The sequence below is a fragment of the Lycium ferocissimum genome, chromosome 4 (assembly GCF_029784015.1).
Source record: "Lycium ferocissimum isolate CSIRO_LF1 chromosome 4, AGI_CSIRO_Lferr_CH_V1, whole genome shotgun sequence".
NCBI classification, from domain to species: Eukaryota; Viridiplantae; Streptophyta; class Magnoliopsida; order Solanales; family Solanaceae; genus Lycium; species Lycium ferocissimum.
Window position 1 is genome coordinate 14,836,827 of NC_081345.1, and position 20,348 is coordinate 14,857,174.

General features: G+C 38.5%; 1 protein-coding gene across 1 annotated transcript; it reads left to right on the forward strand.

The window, feature by feature from the left end:
* The first annotated feature begins 815 nt into the window (after positions 1-815).
* LOC132053766 (uncharacterized) lies at positions 816-1,382 on the forward strand. The gene has a single exon (XM_059445869.1). The coding sequence runs from the start codon at positions 816-818 to the stop codon at positions 1,380-1,382; it is 567 nt and encodes a 188-aa protein (XP_059301852.1).
* The last annotated feature ends 18,966 nt before the right edge of the window (positions 1,383-20,348 follow it).

Genomic DNA, 20,348 nt, shown 5'->3' on the forward strand with positions numbered 1-20,348 from the left:
GTATTTGTTGATGCGTTGGCCACAATAGCATCAATGATCCAACATCCTGAAAGCAGTCACATTGATCGGCCGTAAGGATAAGCTTAAAAGAAGAGCATGTACATTGTTGACCCGCATGGAAATTTGAACCGAGTACGGCAAGCCATGGTACAATGGCATCAAAATGTACTTGGAAAGGCGGGAATATCCCTAAGGCATCACAAGTGGACAAAAGAAGATCATCAGAAGAATGGAAAAAGGTTTCTTTCTGAACAAGAAAGTATTATATAAACAGACACCAGATCTAGGATTGCTATGATATATAGATGCCGGCAAAGCCACCAGATTACTGAAAGAAGTACACGCCGGGACTTGTAGACACATGTGAATGGATTTTATTTGCCAAAAAAATCCTTAGAGCGAATATTATTGGATAAGAGTGGTATTTGTGCCAATATGTACAAAAATGCCATCAATGCCAGATCCACGGGATTTAATCAGAGTACCACCAAGTGAGCTTAATGCTATGAGCTCACCATGGCCCTTCATTGCTTGGGCATGGATGTCATTGGACCCATTGAACCCGCAGCCTCAAACGGGCATCGATTCATTTTAGTCGTCATCAACTACTTCACCAAATGGGTGGAAGAAATATCACACAAGTCAGTAACAAAGAAAGTGGTAGCTGATTTCATGCGAAACAACATTATATACCGATTCGGTATATCCGAGTCCGTCATAACTGACAATGGAGCAAATTTAAATAGCCATCTGATGAAGGATATTGATGAGAAATTCAAAATCACTCATTGAAACTCGACAGCCTGCCGGCCAAAATGAATGGAGCCGTAGAAGCAACCAACAAGAATATCAAGAGGATATTGAGGAAACTGATGGATAATTATAAAGGCTGGCACAAGCAGTTGCCTTATGCTTTACTGGGATACCATACTACGGCCAGAACTTCAACAGGAGAAACTCCATATTTGTTAGTCTACGATACTAAAGTAGTCATACCCGCCGAAGTTGAGATACCTTCTTTGAGAATCATTCAAGAAGCCGAGCTGGATAATGCTGAATGGGTCCGAGCTCGATATGAGCAGTTGGCTTTAATCGACGAGAAAAGGATGGTCGCCCTATGCCACGGTCAACTATACCGCCAAAAGATGGTAAGAGCCTTCAACAAACGAGTCAGGGCTCGACTCTTTCAAATTGGGCAACTGGTGCCCAGAAGGATTTTCCCACATCAAGATGAATACAAAGGAAAATTCGCTCCCAACTGGCAAGGTCCCTACATGGTCCACAAAGTACTCTTCGGAGGAGCTGTAGTACTGGCAGAAATGGATGGACAAGAGTGGCCAAAGCCGATCAACTCAGATGCAACCAAGCGCTACTATGCATGAAGACGAAGTTTCGCAGTTTGTAATAGTACCCTTTGCTTGTAATCATTATTCTTCTTTGCTTGTGTTAGTTATTTCCGTTGGTTGTAATAGTCCAGTAATAGACAGTAAAAACAAAACAATTTTTATAATATAAACTACGCAATGACCTGATTTCCCCATAGCGGGATACATAGGCAGTCTATTTGGGACCCGGACGCATTATTAGTGAAAATTAAAAACTCATTTAGTTTTATTGCGAACTACGTTCGACCTGATTCCTGCTGTGACATGATACATAGGCGCCCTTTGAGCTCGGTCGCACCAAAGGAAAAAACCAAGAAACCACTAGGAAGCCTCAGAGATAGGACTTCACGAAGGATGCAAGAATTGCTGCACGCCCAACTGGAGCAGAATTTTTTAGAACAATCTCAAAAATTCGCACTATCAATCCACTACAAAGAGTCAGCCAATTCAAACTGGGGCAGAAATTTTGAGAAGCTCTCAAAATTTCTCATCTATTCAATACCGTAAACTGGGGCAGAAATTTTGAGGTCTCCTCAGAATTTTGTAATGAAGGTCTCAAAAAATTTCGCGCGAGGAAGCGAAGAACCCCAATCACGGAAGAAGGGATCTCCCTCATTCAAAGCACATGTCATGACAATTAACCTTACAGCTTTCAAAACAATGCATTTATTTCCCTACAAACAGATATCTTTATGGTAACTTTACAAAAATGATTTTTCGCATAAAGAAAAGTTATTCATCTTTTGAATACTAGAATCGAAGAAGTTTCGAGTCCAGAAAGCCGAAGATGCAACAACGCCGGTGACATGAATCAACTTTAAATAGAAAAAAACTAACCCATTTTTTATGCAGGTCCCCAGGACATCAGAGGGCGATCCTTTTCTAACTTTGCTTCATGTGCAGTAAATGGTTCGCCAAAAAAAGGTCAAGACCGCTGCTGAGATCAGGCTTTCAGAAAAAATATCAAGTCAGGAAGGCTATGAAGTATCTGAATGTCACAAACGGAAAACACCTGGCTATAAGAGCCCACAAAGAACAAAAGGCCATAATGGCAAAATCACCGGCCAATGGGGTCGTAGTGAAACAACACGGCATACCTGACCAAGAAGGTCACAGCCGGCATAAAGGACGAAAGAAAGACGATTTATCCAAAGGGGTCATATTTGTCATTCCCATTACTTCTTCTTATTTTCCATGAGGGCCATTACATATCTATTTTCCTATTGCCGAGAGGGCCATCATTTCTTCTTGTTTGCCATGAGGGTGATTGCATATCTATTTTTCTGCTGCCAAGAGGGCCATATTCATACAAATATGCCAAGAGGGCCATATTCATACAAACGTGCCAAGAGGGTTATTCATACAAACCTGCCAAGAGGGCCATTTTCATACAAACATGCCAAGAGGGCCATATTCGTACAAACATGCCAAGAGGACCATTCATACAAACATGCCAAGAGGGACATTCATACAAACATGCCAAGAGGGCCATATTCATACAAACATGCCAAGAGAGCCATATTCATACAAACATGTCAAGAGGGTCATATTCATACAAACATGAGAAGAGGGCCATATTCATACAAACATGCCAAGAGGGCCATTCATACAAACATGCCAAGAGGGCCATTCATACAAACATGCCAAGAGGGCCATATTCATACAAACATGCCAAGAGGGTCATTCATACAAACATGACAAGAGGGCCATTCATATAAATACGCCAAGAGGGCCATTCATACAAACACGCCAAGAGGGTCATTCATACATACATGTCAAGAGGGCCATTCATACAAATAAGACAAGAGGGTCATTCATACAAACATGCCAAGAAGGTCATTCATACAAATACGCCAAGAGGACCATTCATTCAAATAGCCAAAAAAGGACCATGCATACAAGCTACCAGATATAATCAAGATGACAAAGCGATGCAAAACCAGCAATGAGACCGCAATATTCGCTAAAAAAAAAAAAAGACAAAGTGAAGTAAAACCGGTCAAGAGACCGCGATATTCGCTAAAAAAAAAAACAAGACAAAGTGAAGTAAAACCGGTCAAGAGACCGCAATATTCGCTCAAGAAGACAAGACGATATAAATTCGATCAAATGACCGCAGTATTCGTCACCAAAAATCAACATTATTCAGCAGATGGAAGCAGATTTGTAGCCACCAAATAGAGCAGGTTGATCAAATCAAATCCAGACAGATTGCGGAGCAAACTTAGAACTTTTCTTACGCGTACCGGTCGAGATAGGGTGCCCATGAGAGTCAAGCTCTCCCGCCAGGACTTGGAAGATTGCTCCTCACCATACTCAGCCACACAAGAATGCTTATTTGCTCATATGCTTTGTTTGTTTTTATTATTTCATAAACGGTCAGACACACACCAGCACACACAAAGGCACTCCCCCATAAGGGATAACCTTTTCTTCCTATCAAGCCGAACAACAAGTGACTTGATTCCCAAAATAAGGATATGTAGGCGGACTCAATGCCAGAGAGGCAGTCACACCCCAACCAATCACTCCGGACATCCCAGTTTAATAGCCGGGAAATCTGAGATTTCTATAAATTTGCATTTTAGAAGTCATAACTAGTCGAACTACAAATGGCCAGAATTCTCACAAAACCTGGGATATGTAGGAAATCCAGAAACTAGGGTCCGGCCATATATTTTGAAAAATGCATGAAAATGAGGGGTAATATAAGTTGGCCCAGTCAAAAATCAGGGTTAGTCAAATTTTGTTGCTCAAGGATAGTCCCGCCAACCTCGAACACCGAAGGGGTAGTTGGTGACACCAAATTTTTGACCTTCCACAATTTATTTTAATTACCCCATGTCCTTGAATCATAAATAGAGTAAAATAGGAATTTTTTTAGAAGTCAAAATAATTTTATAAAATTATTCAGATAATATTTACCATTATTATTTGGTATAATAATTTCTATAATGTTATAAATCATTTGGAAATTAATTTGCAACAATTATGATATATTTGCTAAATATAATCAAGGAAATATTTTAAAATAATTATTTATTTAATTGTTTGAATTATCAAAAATCAATTGGCAAATATTTTACCCTGTTCAGTTCAAGGAATCTGATTAATTAAATGCATTAATCATTTTACCCCTCAATTCTTAATTTGGCATTTTTCATAATTAATTGGATATTTAATTATGGTTAATTCCATAAACTGTTGATTATGAGACTAATAGTGGCTACAATTGAAATAGCTAATTGTTAGTAAAATTATGGCCTTAATTAAATAACCAAATTCATGGTTTAAGATTAACTAAAGTCATTTTTTGCAAATTAGCTCTTAATTGGTCAATTGGTTATCATAAGGTCATAATTGAAATGTTTAATCAATAGACACTTTCAATTTTTGGGTAATCTTTTAAAAAGGGTCATTTTTACCCTTCCATGTATACACAAGTATACAAATATATATGTGTTTATACATGTAGATGTATACATGTGGGCTACCCTCCCCCCCCCCCCCCCTTTTAAAAAAAAAAAAAAAATTGGCCAGGCCCAGTCCAAAGCTTTGAAGATCCTTAATGATTTTTTGTATGCATGTGTTTGAATATCGATTTTTCATTGGTTCTCCAAGAACCACTCAGATTCACCTCGAGTAGGTCGAATCTAACCGTTAAATCATTGGTGTGTTTGTTTCCTAGCCATTAGATGTGGTGTTGAGATAAAAGCAAATCTCAGATTTCTTTATACTCCCATATCGTTTGGGGACTAGGGTTTGAAGATTTTGGGGTTTCTATATAAAGAACCCTAATTCTACCATTTGAAGGAGGATAACATTGAAATATCGTGAGATTCACACAAATAACTCGGAACACTTAAGTTTTTTGGCACATCTCTTAAAACAAAAACAAAAAAATTAATCTTTCCTGAGTTAAGTTAATTTTTAAATATTTTCTTTTTCTTTTGTTCGTGTGGTTTGAGCAATTTGGATTTGAGGAGCAAAAGCATCTTTCAACTCCATTCTCGACGACGGGCTGCACTTCGAAAAGGTAATCCCCTTTCTTTTAATTAATTTTAGTACTTATGTCTTAAATTGCTATTATGTGAGTTTATTACCCTGTAGTAGTTTAGTTTTTTAGTCTAATTTTGTCTTTGGTATTAGGTCAGGACTTCTTAGGTGTTAATCATGTTATTTGATTATTGCTATGTTTAGCTTAATTGCTTATTAACCACGTTCGTGTGTTTGACTAGATTGGATACTCATAGCTTTATTGCTCAAATAGGATTAGGAGTTTATAACCTCCATTAATCATGTCTAAGCACTTATCTATTTAGAATTAGCTGATTTGTAACTTGCTAATCATGTCTAAGTATCTACCTGTGTAAGGTTAGTTGGCTTATAATTCCTATTAATCATGTCAAAACGAGTCTGCTTGTTTGTTTGAGATTAGTTGACCTGTTAGTTTGTTAGTTCTGTCTAAAAGTGCTTACCTATTTCTAAGGTTTATTGATTCAAAACTGTTGATCCTGTCTGTTTCATTAACCTGTTTAAGTTAAGTGAGTTCATGATCTTTGTTTACCATGTGCATGCACATAAGTGGTTATTAAGAGTTGTTTAGTCCATGTTTGCCTCATGCTAGTCTGCCAGATCATGATTGGAGTTTGTTATAGTTTGGTCTGTGTAACAGTTAAACCATACTCATTAGTTTGAGTTTGTGACCTTAGCTTCAAAAATGTTATACCTATTTCAAACTGGTAGCTTACTAACTGTGTATTGTTTAACTGGTGACTTTCCCATTAAGAATGAACAAATACTCTGATTACATTGTATGAACCAACAGATATACTATGTCCCTTTGAAATCTGATCTGCCTATGAGCAAATTGATGTTTGGACAAAAAAAAAAAGAAAAAAAAAGCTAGTTTGTAGCTTTGTTTGCCTTCACTAGGGGTCTGTTAAAGGGTATCCATGCTTTAAAGCTTTGAGTCTATGAAAAATTGTTGTTTCAAAAAGAATGCTCACTTGGTTTACACATAGCTAGAAATCTAATTACATTTGAGTAAATAGAGTGGGATTTGAAGGTCATTATCAAGAGGTGTCACTTAAGGGCATGTTTGACACATAGGTGTGACTTACCCAGGTCTTGAGAGAGAGTGGACTAGGCTTTGAGTTTCTTGTCGAACTCAGCCTAGTCATCCTCTTCTCAATATCTTTGGGGTTCCGCTGTGCTAGAACATACCTGGTGGGATCCGACTAAGAGATGAAAATCTATAAAGCTCAAGGGAATTATTATAAACTGTGTTGAAAATTCTAAAAATGGCACAAGGTGTTTGCTTTGTTCCCTAAAAGACTCTTTGCAGTATTGAATAGTTGATTTAGTCTAGCTATTCTAATTACATAAGCTATTGGCCTAGCTTGAGTTTGTTAAACTATGTTCATATACCTCATTTAGACCTCATTCCTATAATTCCACCTTGGTCTGGTCTAAATAGAATCAGAAGGTATAATGTCTAACTGATATAATCAAAAACCTGCATAGCCAAGTTATTTTGTAGTTTGATCTTATTTTACATTGTGAGTCTGTGTGGTTTTTGCTATTGATTTCTTTTAAGTCTGTTGAGTTATGTTTAGTTCATGTTTGCCATCTTTGGGATCTGTTTACAAATCTGAGACTGGTTTGTTTACACTCATGCAATGGGATAAATTGTTGAATCCTAATGGCTTAATACACAATAGTAATTTGTATTTAATATGTATCACTATCTGAATTATTCCAATCCGTTTCTTGGATAAGATTTTATTTATTGCATTTCTTCTATATTATGATTGATTCCATGCTGCCACATTAAGTGTATACAGAGTATACATGACTTGTATACAAGGAAGTATACCTTGTATACTCTTTGACTAAAAATTAGGAGATTGAGTATTCATGTTAAGTTTGGGTCAAATTTGTCTTTTCTTTGAAATCTGTTTTATGGGCCTGTCTTGATGTCTGCCCCTTTGGGCTTTGAGAAAACTTTATTTGTTATCTTTGGTTAAAGAACATGGGCCAAGTAGGCCAAACACCCTTTGTCTACTAATTTCTTCGTGCGGAGATAGGAAATAACCTTTTTCGGAGTGAGGCTAAGAGTACTTCTCCAGTCATGTCTAGGAATCCCAGACATGGACTGTCTTGGACTGACAATCCAAGATCGCGTGGTACAGGGACAACCAACTCATACCCAAAATAATATCAACATCTAACATATCCAAGATCATCAGGTCTACCCAAGTGTCGTACCCCATAAAAGTAAGTAAGCAAGACCGATAGACTCGATCAACCACAACAGAATCTCCAACTGGAGTAGACACATGAATAGGTAAATCAAGACGGTCACAAGTCAAATCCCAACCAACAGAATGATAAGTAAACACATATGAGAAAGTAAAACCGGGATCAAATAAGATTGAAGCTGCCCGATGACGAACAAAAATAGTACCTAAGATCACAACATCTGATGCCTCAACCTCGGGCCTACTGGGAAAAACATAGCAATGATCACCACCACGGCCACTCTGGCCAGACTGCACTCCTCCCTTGTAGACCAGGGAGCTACCCCTATCGGAGTGATGTCCACCCCTAAAATAATGAGAACCACCGCGGCCTGAATGAGCACCGCCTCTAGCTGAAGAACCACCCTAATTACCAGAAGATGCCAGAGTCCTAGGGTTCTAGAACCGGGAACCCTACTGAGTCCCACTATGTCTAGGTCAGATGCACCCTTTAGCGATATGCCGGGATCACCACAAACCCAACGCTATCTAGGTGCTAGAGGTTGATAAACTCAAACTGAAGAACCAGAAGGACCACCTCGGTCAGCTGGTCGAGCGAATGAACCTCCAGAAGCCTGCCAGACCTATAATCACTCCATCTAAAAGGGCCACGAGTAGATTTCTGAAGTGCAGACTGAATGGGGCTTTGGGGTGTGGCGATAGGTCTGGAAAGGACCCCCCCCCACAGAACTAGAACTGCGTATCCGCTATCGACAAGGCCTCTTCTCACTAAACCATCGAAAAGATCGAGCCTTGGCCGACTCGACACCCGCGGCATGATCCACTACCGCCCAAAAGGAAAATCCCTAGGCTACAAGCTGAAGGCAAGCAATATGAAGTGGAAGAACAAGTCCACCTATAAATCTACGAACCCTCTCTGCCTCTGTCGGAATCAACTGTGTCACATATCGAGACAAAAAAAAGAACCGGGCCTCATACTCTTCCACTGACATACCCCTCTGCTACAAATGAGTGAACTCATCCCTGTGCTAGTCCCTCAATGTATGTGGCTCGTACTTCTCCAAAAAATCCTAGTGAAACTGTGCTCAGGTGAGTGGAGGTGAACCAATAGGTCTTCCCTCAATAAAATACCTCCACCACGTCTTCGCATCCCCGTAAAGCTAGAAAGATACATAATCCACTCCATGCGACTCCACAATACCCATCTTTTATAGCCTCTTATGCATTTCATAATAAACTCATACACATCCTCGCTAGGTGTGCCAAAAAAATCTAGGCGGTTTCATCTTCAAGAATCTGCCAACAATAGCCGGATCCCCAAGTGTCAAGACCTGGCCTGCTACAGGCCTAGGAGCACCCTCAGGAGCTAGTATACCATCAATGCGTGGGGCTATGGTAGTAGCAGGCTCCATCCCTGGTGTATGTTCCTGCTCAGGAGTCTGTACTCCTACTGTGGTCTGTTAACCACCTGGAGTAGTGGCACCACCCACGACATGTTGGGCATCGATATAAAGAAGGATGTTGGCCATAGTGTCCTAGAATACTGGATCGGACATGACCTTGGGGTGATTCTGTGCTTGCCCCATACCTCTCCCAACTGCCTGCTCACTAGCGTCTTTGGCGCTCTAGCTGATGCTCTGGCAAATGCTCTAGAGAATCTGATATATCGCGCATTTGTCCAGCCACAAGGGCCATGCCCCTGGCCGGTGCAGCACCACGGCCTCTAGCTCGATCGTAGCCTCAATCCTGTCCCCATCATCTCATGCCGGCCCCAGCAGTGGGCTCGAGCACCTCGTCCCTCGCGATAGTATCTCGTGTCCTCACCATCTATAAGAGAATGTAAATGAATTGGATACCAATTCGAATGTTCTAAACACCAATTTGAATAAAGTAGCACAAAAGAATGAAAGAATTTGAAGTTCCCTAAATGTCACCATAACCTCTCACAGATAAGTACAGAGCTCATCGTACCGATCCGCAGGACTCTACTAGAAATGCTCTCTGATACTAACTTGTCAGGACCCAAAATATCTTAGTCGTGCGGGCACCTACCATTTCCCACCTTGATAGGCGAATCCTTTCCCAAATCATTAATTCAACAACAATGAAGTAAATAGGATAATAGAAATATAAGTCTCAATGTAAATATAAATAAGTGTGGAATATATTACTAATACAATCCCAAGGAATCTGGTCTAAAGGCAATACAAAAGTCACTACTACATCAACTAGTCGGGAATAATTACAAGTCTCAAAAAATGAAATACTGTCTCGGAATAACAAGATAAGACAAGTAATATGAAGAGTCTCCGGGCTGCGGATCCATCAATGTGCTCACCCTAGACACTCTACAGCAAAGGCCATGAGAATCAATCGCGAGGAGTGGATGTGGAACCTGTCACGTACTCTGCACTCATGAAAGAATGCAGCAAGGTAGTATCAGTACAAACACTATGTACTGGTAGGTATCATAGGCCGACAACAGTTAGCTAAAATATATAAAGGAAGAGACTGAAGAATAGACATGCTCACAACTAAGTATAAGCACAACACAATCGAAGAATAACAACTCAAGTACAGAAACATTAAGTCCGAATCCAACAAGTAAGTGAATGTAATAATGAGTGCCTATCCAATGCAATGGTATGCAATGGCCAATGTAATCTCAATACACACATGCTTTGGGCGGAATACCTCCACGCCTCGACAGTCATGACACATGAGGGACCCGTGAAGTTCATGTACCACTCTTGCGATCCCAACAAAGACCTCGGGCATTAGACACTCTCTCGATCCCGATACAGACCTCTGGCATCGACCGCTCACCTCTTTCATCATCATCAGTACCAAGTCTCACCTCATATTAGTGTATCGTAAAATATGAGAATGAGTGTTATGCATAATACCAATGATCAATGATAACATAGCAAAATCAATCGTGCCACACATAGACACATATCTCAATATAAATAATAAGTCAAGTTCTTTCCTCTATCCAAGACAATACCTAATATGTGAGGAATCGCTGTCACAACCCAACCGGAGGGCCATGACGGGCACCCGGAGCTAACACACCGAGCATCTCTAAACATACATCTCATAATCATTTCTGGGTGGACCATAAAGATAGCTCATGGATATCATAATCTGTAAGGACATATATCACAACATAACGGCATATCTCTATATAATCTTCAACAATTATGCCCATCGTCACCAGCCGACAAGGCTACTAAAATGTTATACAATGATATGAACCGGTAGGGTTATGAAATGTCTAACTATACACACGTCTACGAGTCTCTACATAGAATACAAGTGACCACAAGGACAAATACCAATAGACTGCAGCTCCGAAGTAAGTGGAGTGCTCCTGAGAATCCACTGATAAATCACCTACGGGTCAAATCCGTGTACCTGTCCACCTGCGGGCATGAACACAGCCTCCACAAGAAAAGACGTCAGTACGAACAAGGTACTGAGTATGTAAGGCATGAATAATAACATAATAAGAAATATAGAACATAACATAAGATAAGGATAACCTGTATGTCTAATTGCCTCTTAGGGCGAATATCATGCATGCTTAGTCTTTTCATAAAAACCTTTCTCATACTTGTATAACATAATAGTGCTGCCGAACGTGCAGCCCGATCCATAAATATTTTATATTGATGCGGAAGGTGCAGCCCGATCCATATATATATGTATATATATATATATATATTATATTTCTGCAGAACGTGCAGCCCGATCCATACCCATATATCCCGCGTCCGGGCATTCCGCGTCCGGGATGATGTCATGATATACCAACTGATCATGTGGCTATGCGTATATAATGCCTCGCCCTTTTCCCATATCCCCTATAGACATATATATATACACATCATATACATATATAATATAAGTAGCATGCATGGGAGCCCAAATAAAAGTTACCACTTTATCGGAGTGACGTAAGGTCGGTAACCTTCGATTATCTTATGGAACAATCATCATCGCTTTACCTCACCTTGAAGGAACAATGATTATAAGGTGAGATCAACAACAATGAATAAAATCAAGGAAACCATGAAGTAAGCTCAACAATCTCATCATAGCATTTACAATCATAAACTTTGAAACTTCTAGAAACGTCATCATCATCATTTTCATCATTAAAACATAATCATCTTTAGCGTCATAAGAAACTTTAAGAATCGTGAATCTTAAGCTTTTGGAAATAAGGACATTATGGATGACATGTATGGATTCACAAGGAAGAAGTCATCATTGTCATCATGGCCCTCATAGAAAACATCTTGTCTTTAATATCATAAAAATCTTGAGAATCATGAACTTCTAGCTTTTCGGGAACAAGGATGTTATGGAAGACATATATGGAATCGTAGCGTAGGAGTCATGCCTTTAGAAAGAAAGGGACTAGCCTTACATACCTTTTCGGTCGCCTTAACTTTAACTATTTAACGCTTACCCTCCCAAGCTCGTAAATCTACATTCAAGAGAATTCATATTATCATTACACTTATCGTCATATGTTTGTCTTAAGCCCTCAAATTAATTCCTTTTAAAATCTGCCGAAATTCGGGCAGCATCTCCCCTATTTATATCCCTAGCCCAAAATCATAATACCAACAAAACAACAACAATAGAAATACTCATATCAACCACATCATCATCAATACCAAAATATTCCATAAAACATCCCACATGATGTTTTTCAACATACAACAATAATATACACTTCCTTTCTTCCCAATCAAGGAGCATAATCTCATCAACACACCAACAACATTAGATACCAAACATATACATGTAAATCAGCCCAACCACACGGCCACAACATGCTCAATACAGTCCATAAACACATCAACTACAACACAACACTTTATGACCTTTCCTCCATAACTATTTTCACTTTTAAGACTTGCTAAACCTTCAAATCAACTCATCATAAGAGATAGGATGAAGAACATACCTTATACTTGAAAAACTTTAGCCATACCAACTTTCTTCAAGACCAAACTCACCACAACTTCAAGTAGAAGCAAGAACAATCACCTTTCATGGACTAGTTTGGTGTAATCTTCCTAAATCCTTGATTTAATGGGCTATAAATGTTTGGGGGATGTGTTAGATGATTTCTAGAAATCATGGGTGTGTAAAATGCTGGAAAAATAGGGTTGATGGTGTTTTTATACCCCTCATAAGTCGGTTCCAGCGACTTTCCCAAGTGGGACCTGCGGAAGCCATTTGGCAGCTTGGATGGGTCATCTTAAAATGGCCATAACTCCCTACTCTGATGTCCTTTTGATGAGAGGTTTGTTGCGTTGGAAACTAGACTCGACGAACTTCATTTTAGGATTTTTAAATACCTTAAAACTCCTAATATACCTGGAGATATACCCCTCCAAATTTGACCCAAAATTCTGTCCAAAATTCTGCCAACTTTTTTCCAAATTTTCGACAAACTTATTTTCTTCGATTTGCTTGGCCCGGAATCTTCTGAAACTCTCCATACATGATATATATCATTAATAATACTTGATAATAGTCATGTCCTTTGGTTTCAAGTTTGTCCTTCCCGGTTACGACTTACGAGATCGTAATTCATCCTTTACTTCATTGTTACGTACTTCCCATAGCTTATACTTTTCAAAACTTCATGGGACGTCTCCGATAATCAATTAATATGGTGAAGTACGTGGCATGCTCATGCTCTGAAAGTGTGAGGTGTAACATCCTTCCCCCCTTAGGAACATTCGTTCTCGAATGTTGTAGCTTGCGAGCTTACGACGCTTTTGTAAGTTTCTTGAAATGGTTTTCCTCCTTTAGTTCCTGATCTCTATGCTCTTATACTATGGGCTCATTAGTATTCTTTCATATCCTCCCAGTTCTCTGTCGAACTCATTCATTAGTTCCATATCCTCATATTCTTATGTATGTACTCAGTGGTCAACTGATATCTAGTTACTTTCCTAGGACCTGTTGCCATTAAGATGGTCTTAACTCATGATTGCTACGGCTTCCTGCCAATCTGTGAGCACTCTTAATTGTTGTACTCTTTTGCCTTGCTCCTTATTTCTCTACTAGTAGACAAATTCTCTTGTTCAGATATGGCACCCTTCCTTGCTTGCTTCTTTGGTGCTATTTTAGATTATCCCTTTTTGTACTCATCGACCTTATATACATATCATATCATTTCATTTTAATTCCTTGGTCGGACTCTTTAATTCCTTACAATATCATCCTACTCATACTTGAACTTTTCCTACAATTTCCTCCCCTAAGTTTTAGCATAATTGCAATACAAACTCATAAACATGGAATTAAGATAAAACCCTACTTAATCATAACTTCCTTTTGATACAAGTATGCTTTCTTCTTAAATCCTTGATTCTCTTGTACCGGTGATCATTTGAGACTTAAATTAGCCTATGTTCTTCTTTGACTCCCTATCATTGTCCTTTCACTATTTTTGTCGGCCATTGCATCAGGACGATTGTCTATATGGTTCTATAACATATACTCTCACCTTTGCTACGACCGGTGACTTGTGACTCCACGACTTGCGAGGTCCTTTCTAGTCTCAGGTAGCACTGTTGTCTTGCTATCCATAGGCACACTATCTCCCTTTCCTTTGGAGATCATTGAACTCCCTATAATTTTTCCTCTTGTTAAAACTTTCATCTCTTCTAGTGCAAAGATTTCCCTTTTTGTAATCCGGATTGTCCTTTATACTTACTCCCTGGTCAGCTTACAGACCCGTCTTACTCCTTTTGCTACCTCTCGGAGTACGTTACTGCACACTTAAATGTAACCAAAATTTCTCCGGTACGAGCGATTCGAACCATAGTCCGGAGACATAACATGTCGCATTGACGAAACTCATTCTCCTTCCTAGATTTGTCTCATGATATACCTGCATTTAATCTATTCTCACTTTTCGTTAGCACACTCTTGACATACCCGTTCATCTCGAAATTTGACTCCTTCAATCCAATATATTTCCCTCTCTTGAGCTTCGGAATATTATAGCTCATCTTAGAACTGAATTTGTTCTTCCCCCTTTTAAAGGATGTTCTCATATACCGTAACCTTTGAGTGTTACCCGTCATAGATAGTCATGTCGACCTTAGCGATCCTTCAACTCCTCTATTCCATATAATGCCGAGTTCTTTTATGGCATGGTTTAACTTGTTTTCCTTTTTGCTAGTTGAGTTCTTGTATCAAATCAAAATGCTTTATACATATCGGATACAATTCAAATGCCTTCTTTATTGTCTTTTCACTTCTACCTCTCATGACTAGTAGTCCCCTAGGTTAATGAATTAATGGGGACATCGGAGTTCATTAGGCCCCTTATGGAGTGTCCGACTATACCACGCCCTTTTAGCCCTAGTCTTTCTCCACGACTATCTTCTTAATATCCTTGAAATTCTCCTTGCTATGGGTTCCCAATTCCGAATTATATCTATACTACACCATTAAAAGTTGATATTCCACACCATCCATTCCCACGACTCGTCCTTTCATTAGCTTAGCTCATTTTGTCCCGTAATTCTTCTTAACTACTTGTTTGCATCACAGCTATGCATCATAGTCCTTCTAGTGTTCTGTTAGTTCTTGTTCTTATCGTGAAATCCTCACAAAGTACACCCTTTCCTTTCTTCTTTCGTCAAGTCTTCATCTTCCTTTATGAAACTACAACTTGTGCACACATATATAGATATATATCTCGAATTTTTTTTCGATTTTCTTCATGATCACATCTTTGCATCTTTTACGCAATCATTTTCTTATAATTTAAATTTGTTTTCCTTTGGGCAAGTCTACTGACTCGTTAACCTTCTCCTTGTTATCGGCGGCCACATAATTCCCTTTAACCATTTCATTACACCTCCTCCTCTGTTTAATCCTCATAGTTTCTTTTGTTTTCTTTTACTCATAAAACGCCTGTTTCCATTAATCATCCTTTGCTCGTAGGTTAGGAAACTTTGGAGTGTTCCGTTACGAATGAGAATCCCTTTTGACGTTCAAAATCTCTTCTTGAGGTACTTATTTTTTCCCTTAAATAGTTGTACCAATCATGGGTTCACATCCATTCTCCCAGTTAAATCTCAGGAGTTTAAAATTCCCTCGTCGCTCTCATAAGATTTGTTTATCTCTTCTCAAGGATACACCTTTATTTATTATTTACAACCTCCTTGGTTCTAATTATGAAGACGTATAGGTTGGTTCCAGGGTCCTCACGTTCATCCCTTGTCATGTATAACATTACTGTATCTCTCGTTGATTTATTTAAATTTGATCCTATCATTTGCTTTCCTGCTTTCATCCTAACATTTTCCTCAAATATATTACCTGACCCTTAATAGGTATACGTTTTTCTTGCCCAAGTTTATCTCCCCTTCATTATATCATAACCTTCTTTTTCCTAATGCTCCTTCTTACATTGTTGGTCGCATTACCGCTAGCTGACTTTAATTCTCTGGAAAACCCAATCCTAGTTCTCTCTGTTGCGCTTGCTACCTCAATTTTGACATACAGCACAATCAATATTTTTAACATGTCGCATCAATCATAAGGATATACATAATACTCGAAGTAACTTAGCCATAATGATTCTCAGAATAGTACCAACTATCAAATACTCAGAAACCCCCTTGAAGTCGAATGACTGGTGACTTCTGAATCCTAATGTAAACTCACATCATATAGGAAAGTCCGATAAAACGAGTCTGTGCGCCTGTCATCAACCCGTCCTGGTCTTATGTATATGTATAAACTTCTAGAGTAAAACCTTCCCCTACTCGTTAACTTCCTTTCCCATATCAATATCTTTTCGTTATCTTTTACTCACCAATCTATAAATCGTAATACTGCATTTAAATTCTTAGTGTCAACTTTTCCTATATCTTCAATAAATCTCAATTCTCTGAAATCTCGAATGCACTCATTCCAACTCCTTTAATTAATAATCATTTTTTCCCTCCAGGGTTCTTCCCTTAAATTCAAATCATTCTAAAACTTCTCTTTGAAAGCGTCTCATAATAGTTCATTCAATCATGACTTACCAAACATCCGATTGTCGCATTTTCCCTTCATTCTTTCTTAATAGCATAGATGTTCAAACAATTCAATTTGTAAAAATTTCGGCAGAGTTTCCTCTATACTTCTTACTGCCTCATTCCTGCACACGGCCCAGAAAACACACCTAATGCCTCACAGGGCGATCACAATACCCGTAACATTTACCTCAAGTTCTCATATCAAAGTCTATCAATATCAATAAGACAGAAACATACTCTTTCCGGAGTAACGACTTCAATTCTCATCAATTAACTCATAGCGGCATAATCAAGCTCGTTTGTCCATAATCAAAACATTTAGGGTTAGAATCGGCAGAGATCACATCCTATAATTTAGCTCTGCACGATCTAAGATGAGAAAGAAAGGTCAATCATTCCTGAATGTGCCTCTGCAACCTCTTGTTTATGTTGTGGCGCGCCTTCACTCCATAAACAAGCACTCTACTCGACACGCTCGTAGACACCCTAGACGAACCGGCTTCCGATACCACTTTTGTCCCGACCCAACCGGAGGGCCATGACTGGCACCCGGGAGCTACACACCGAAAGCACCTATAAACATACATCCTATAATCATTTTACGGGTGGACCTTAAAGATAGCTCATGGATATCATAATGAAGACATATATCACAAAATAAGCGGCATATCTCTTATATAATCTTCAACAATTGCCCATAGTCACAAACCGACAAGTGCTACTAAGAGCTCGTTTGGATGGGCTTAAAATACAGTTTATAAGCCGGAAATGACTTATAAGCAAAAAAAAATAAGTTGGGGTAGGCTAACTTATTTTTTTTTTGGCTTATAAGTCGTTTTCGACTTATAAGTCGCTTTAGATAAGTTTTAAGCTAAATCCTTCTAATTATTTTTTTTTTTGGGCTTATTTTATGCGCAAAATAGCTTTAAGTCAACCCAAACAAACAAAAAAGCTAAAAACAGCTTATAAGCAACTTATAAGCCAATCCAAACAGACTCTAAAATGTTATACAATGATATGAACCGGTAGGGTTATGAAATGTCTAACTATACACACATGTCTACGAGCGTCTACATAGAATACAAGTGACCATAAGGACCAATACCAATAGGCAAACTCGGGAGTAAGTGGAGTGCTCCGATAATCCACCGATAAATCACCTACGGGTCAAACGTGTACGTCTACTGCGGTATGAATACGGCGTCCCTAATAAGAAAGGACGTCGTACGAACAATGTACCGAGTATGTATGTATGAATAACAACATAATAAGAAATATAGAACATAACATGAGATAAGGATAACCTATATGTCTCATTGCCTCTAGAGCGAATATCGTGCATGCTTAGTCTTTTTATAAAAACCTTTTCTCATACTTGTATAACATAATAGTGCTTTAACGAACGTGCAACCCGATTCATAAATATTTTATATTATTTCGGAACCGATCATATATATATATATATATATATATATATATATATATATATATATATATATTATTGCGGAACGTGCGGCCGATCCATACCTACATATCCCGCATCCGAACATCCCTCGTCCGGACGATGTCATGATATACCAACCGATTACGTGGCTATGCGTATATAACGCTCGCTCCTTTTCCCCATATCCCCTATAGACATATATATACATCATATACATATATAATATAAGTAGTACGTACGGGAGCCCAAATAAAAGTTACCACTTTATCTAGTGACGTAAGGTCGGTAACCTCCGATTATCTTATGAACAATCATCGCTTTACCTCAACTTGAAGAAAACCGATTATAAGGTGAGATCAACAACAATGAATAAAATCAAGGAAATCATGAAGTAAGCTCAACAATCTCATCATAGTATTTAAAATCATAAACTTTGAAACTTCTTAGAAACTAATCATCATCATCATCATCATTTTCATCATTAAAACATAATCATCTTTAATGTCACAAGAAACTTTAAGAATCGTGAATCTTAAGCTTTTTGGAAATAAGGACATTATGGATGACATGTATGGATTCACAACGTTAAGTCATCATTGTCATCATGGTCCTCATAGAAAACAATTTGTCTTTAATATCATAAAAATCTTGAGAATCATGAACTTTCAGCTTTTCGGGGAACAAGGATGTTATGGAAGACACATATGGAATCGTAGCGTAGGGTATGCCTTTAGAAAGAAAGGGACTAGCCTTACATATCTTTTTGGTCGCCTTAACTTTAACTATTTAACGCTTATCCTCCCAAGCTCGTAACTCACATTCAAGAGAATTCATATTATCGTTAGGCTTATCGTCATATGCTTGTCTTAAGCCCTCAAATTAATTCCTTTTAAAATACGCAAAATTAGCAGCATCTCCCCTATTTATATCCCCAGCCCGAAATCACAATACTCAACAAAACAACAACAATGGCAATACTAATATCAATCACATCATCATAAATACCAAAATATTCCATAAACATCCACACGATGTTTTAAACGTACAACAACAATATACACTTCCTTTCTTCCCAATCAAGGAGAATAATCTCATCAAATACACAACATTAGATACCAAACATATAATGTAAATCAGCCCAACCACACGGCCATAACATGCTCAAAAACAAAATTATAAACACAACAACTACAACACAACACTTTATGACCTTTCCTCCATAACTATTTTCACTTTTAAGAATTGCTAAACCTTCAAATCAACTCATCATAAGAGATAGGATGAAGAACATATCTTATACTTGAAGAACTTTAGCCATAACAACTTTCTTCGAAGACCAAACTCACCACAACTTCAGAAGCAAGAACAATCACCTTTCATGGACTAGTTTTGGTCTAATCTTGCTAAATCCTTGATTTAATGGGCTATAAATGTTTGGGGGATGTGTTAGAAGATTTCTAGAACCTGCTGGTGTGTAAAATGCTGGAAAATAGGGTTGATAGTGTTTTTATACCCCTCATAAGTTGGTTCGTTGACTTTCCCACGTGGACATGAAAGCCATTTTGCATTTGGATGGGTCATCTTAAAATGGCCATAACTCCTACTCCGCTGTCCTTTTGATTTAGAGTTTGTTGCGTTGGAAACTAGACTGACTGAACTTCATTTTAGGCTTTTTAAACACCTTAAAACTCCTAATATACCTAGAGATATACCCCTCCAAATTTGACCCAAAATTCTGTCTAAAATTCTGCCAACTTTTTTCCAAATATCCGACAAACTTATTTTCTTCGATTTGCTTGGCCCGGAATCTTCCGAAACTCTCCATACATGATATCTATCATTAATCATACTTGATAATGGTCATGTCCTTTGGTTTTGAGTTGTCTTCGATTTTCACGACTTTTAAAGTCGTAATTCATCCTTTACTTCATTGTTAAATGCTTAGTGGCTTATACCTTTGAAAACTTCATGGGGCGTCTCCGATATATAAATTAATACGATTGATCTGTGCGCGTACTCGTTCTAAATGCGAGGTGCAACAATGCTTGATTTCACAATCACGATGGTGAACTAATTCGAAATCTAATATTGCACATTAATGATAAGCCAAAAGATCCAAAAAGCGCAAACCCGTTTAAACCAAAAAACGGGACCCAAACCCAGGTAATCCCTCACGGCCCGA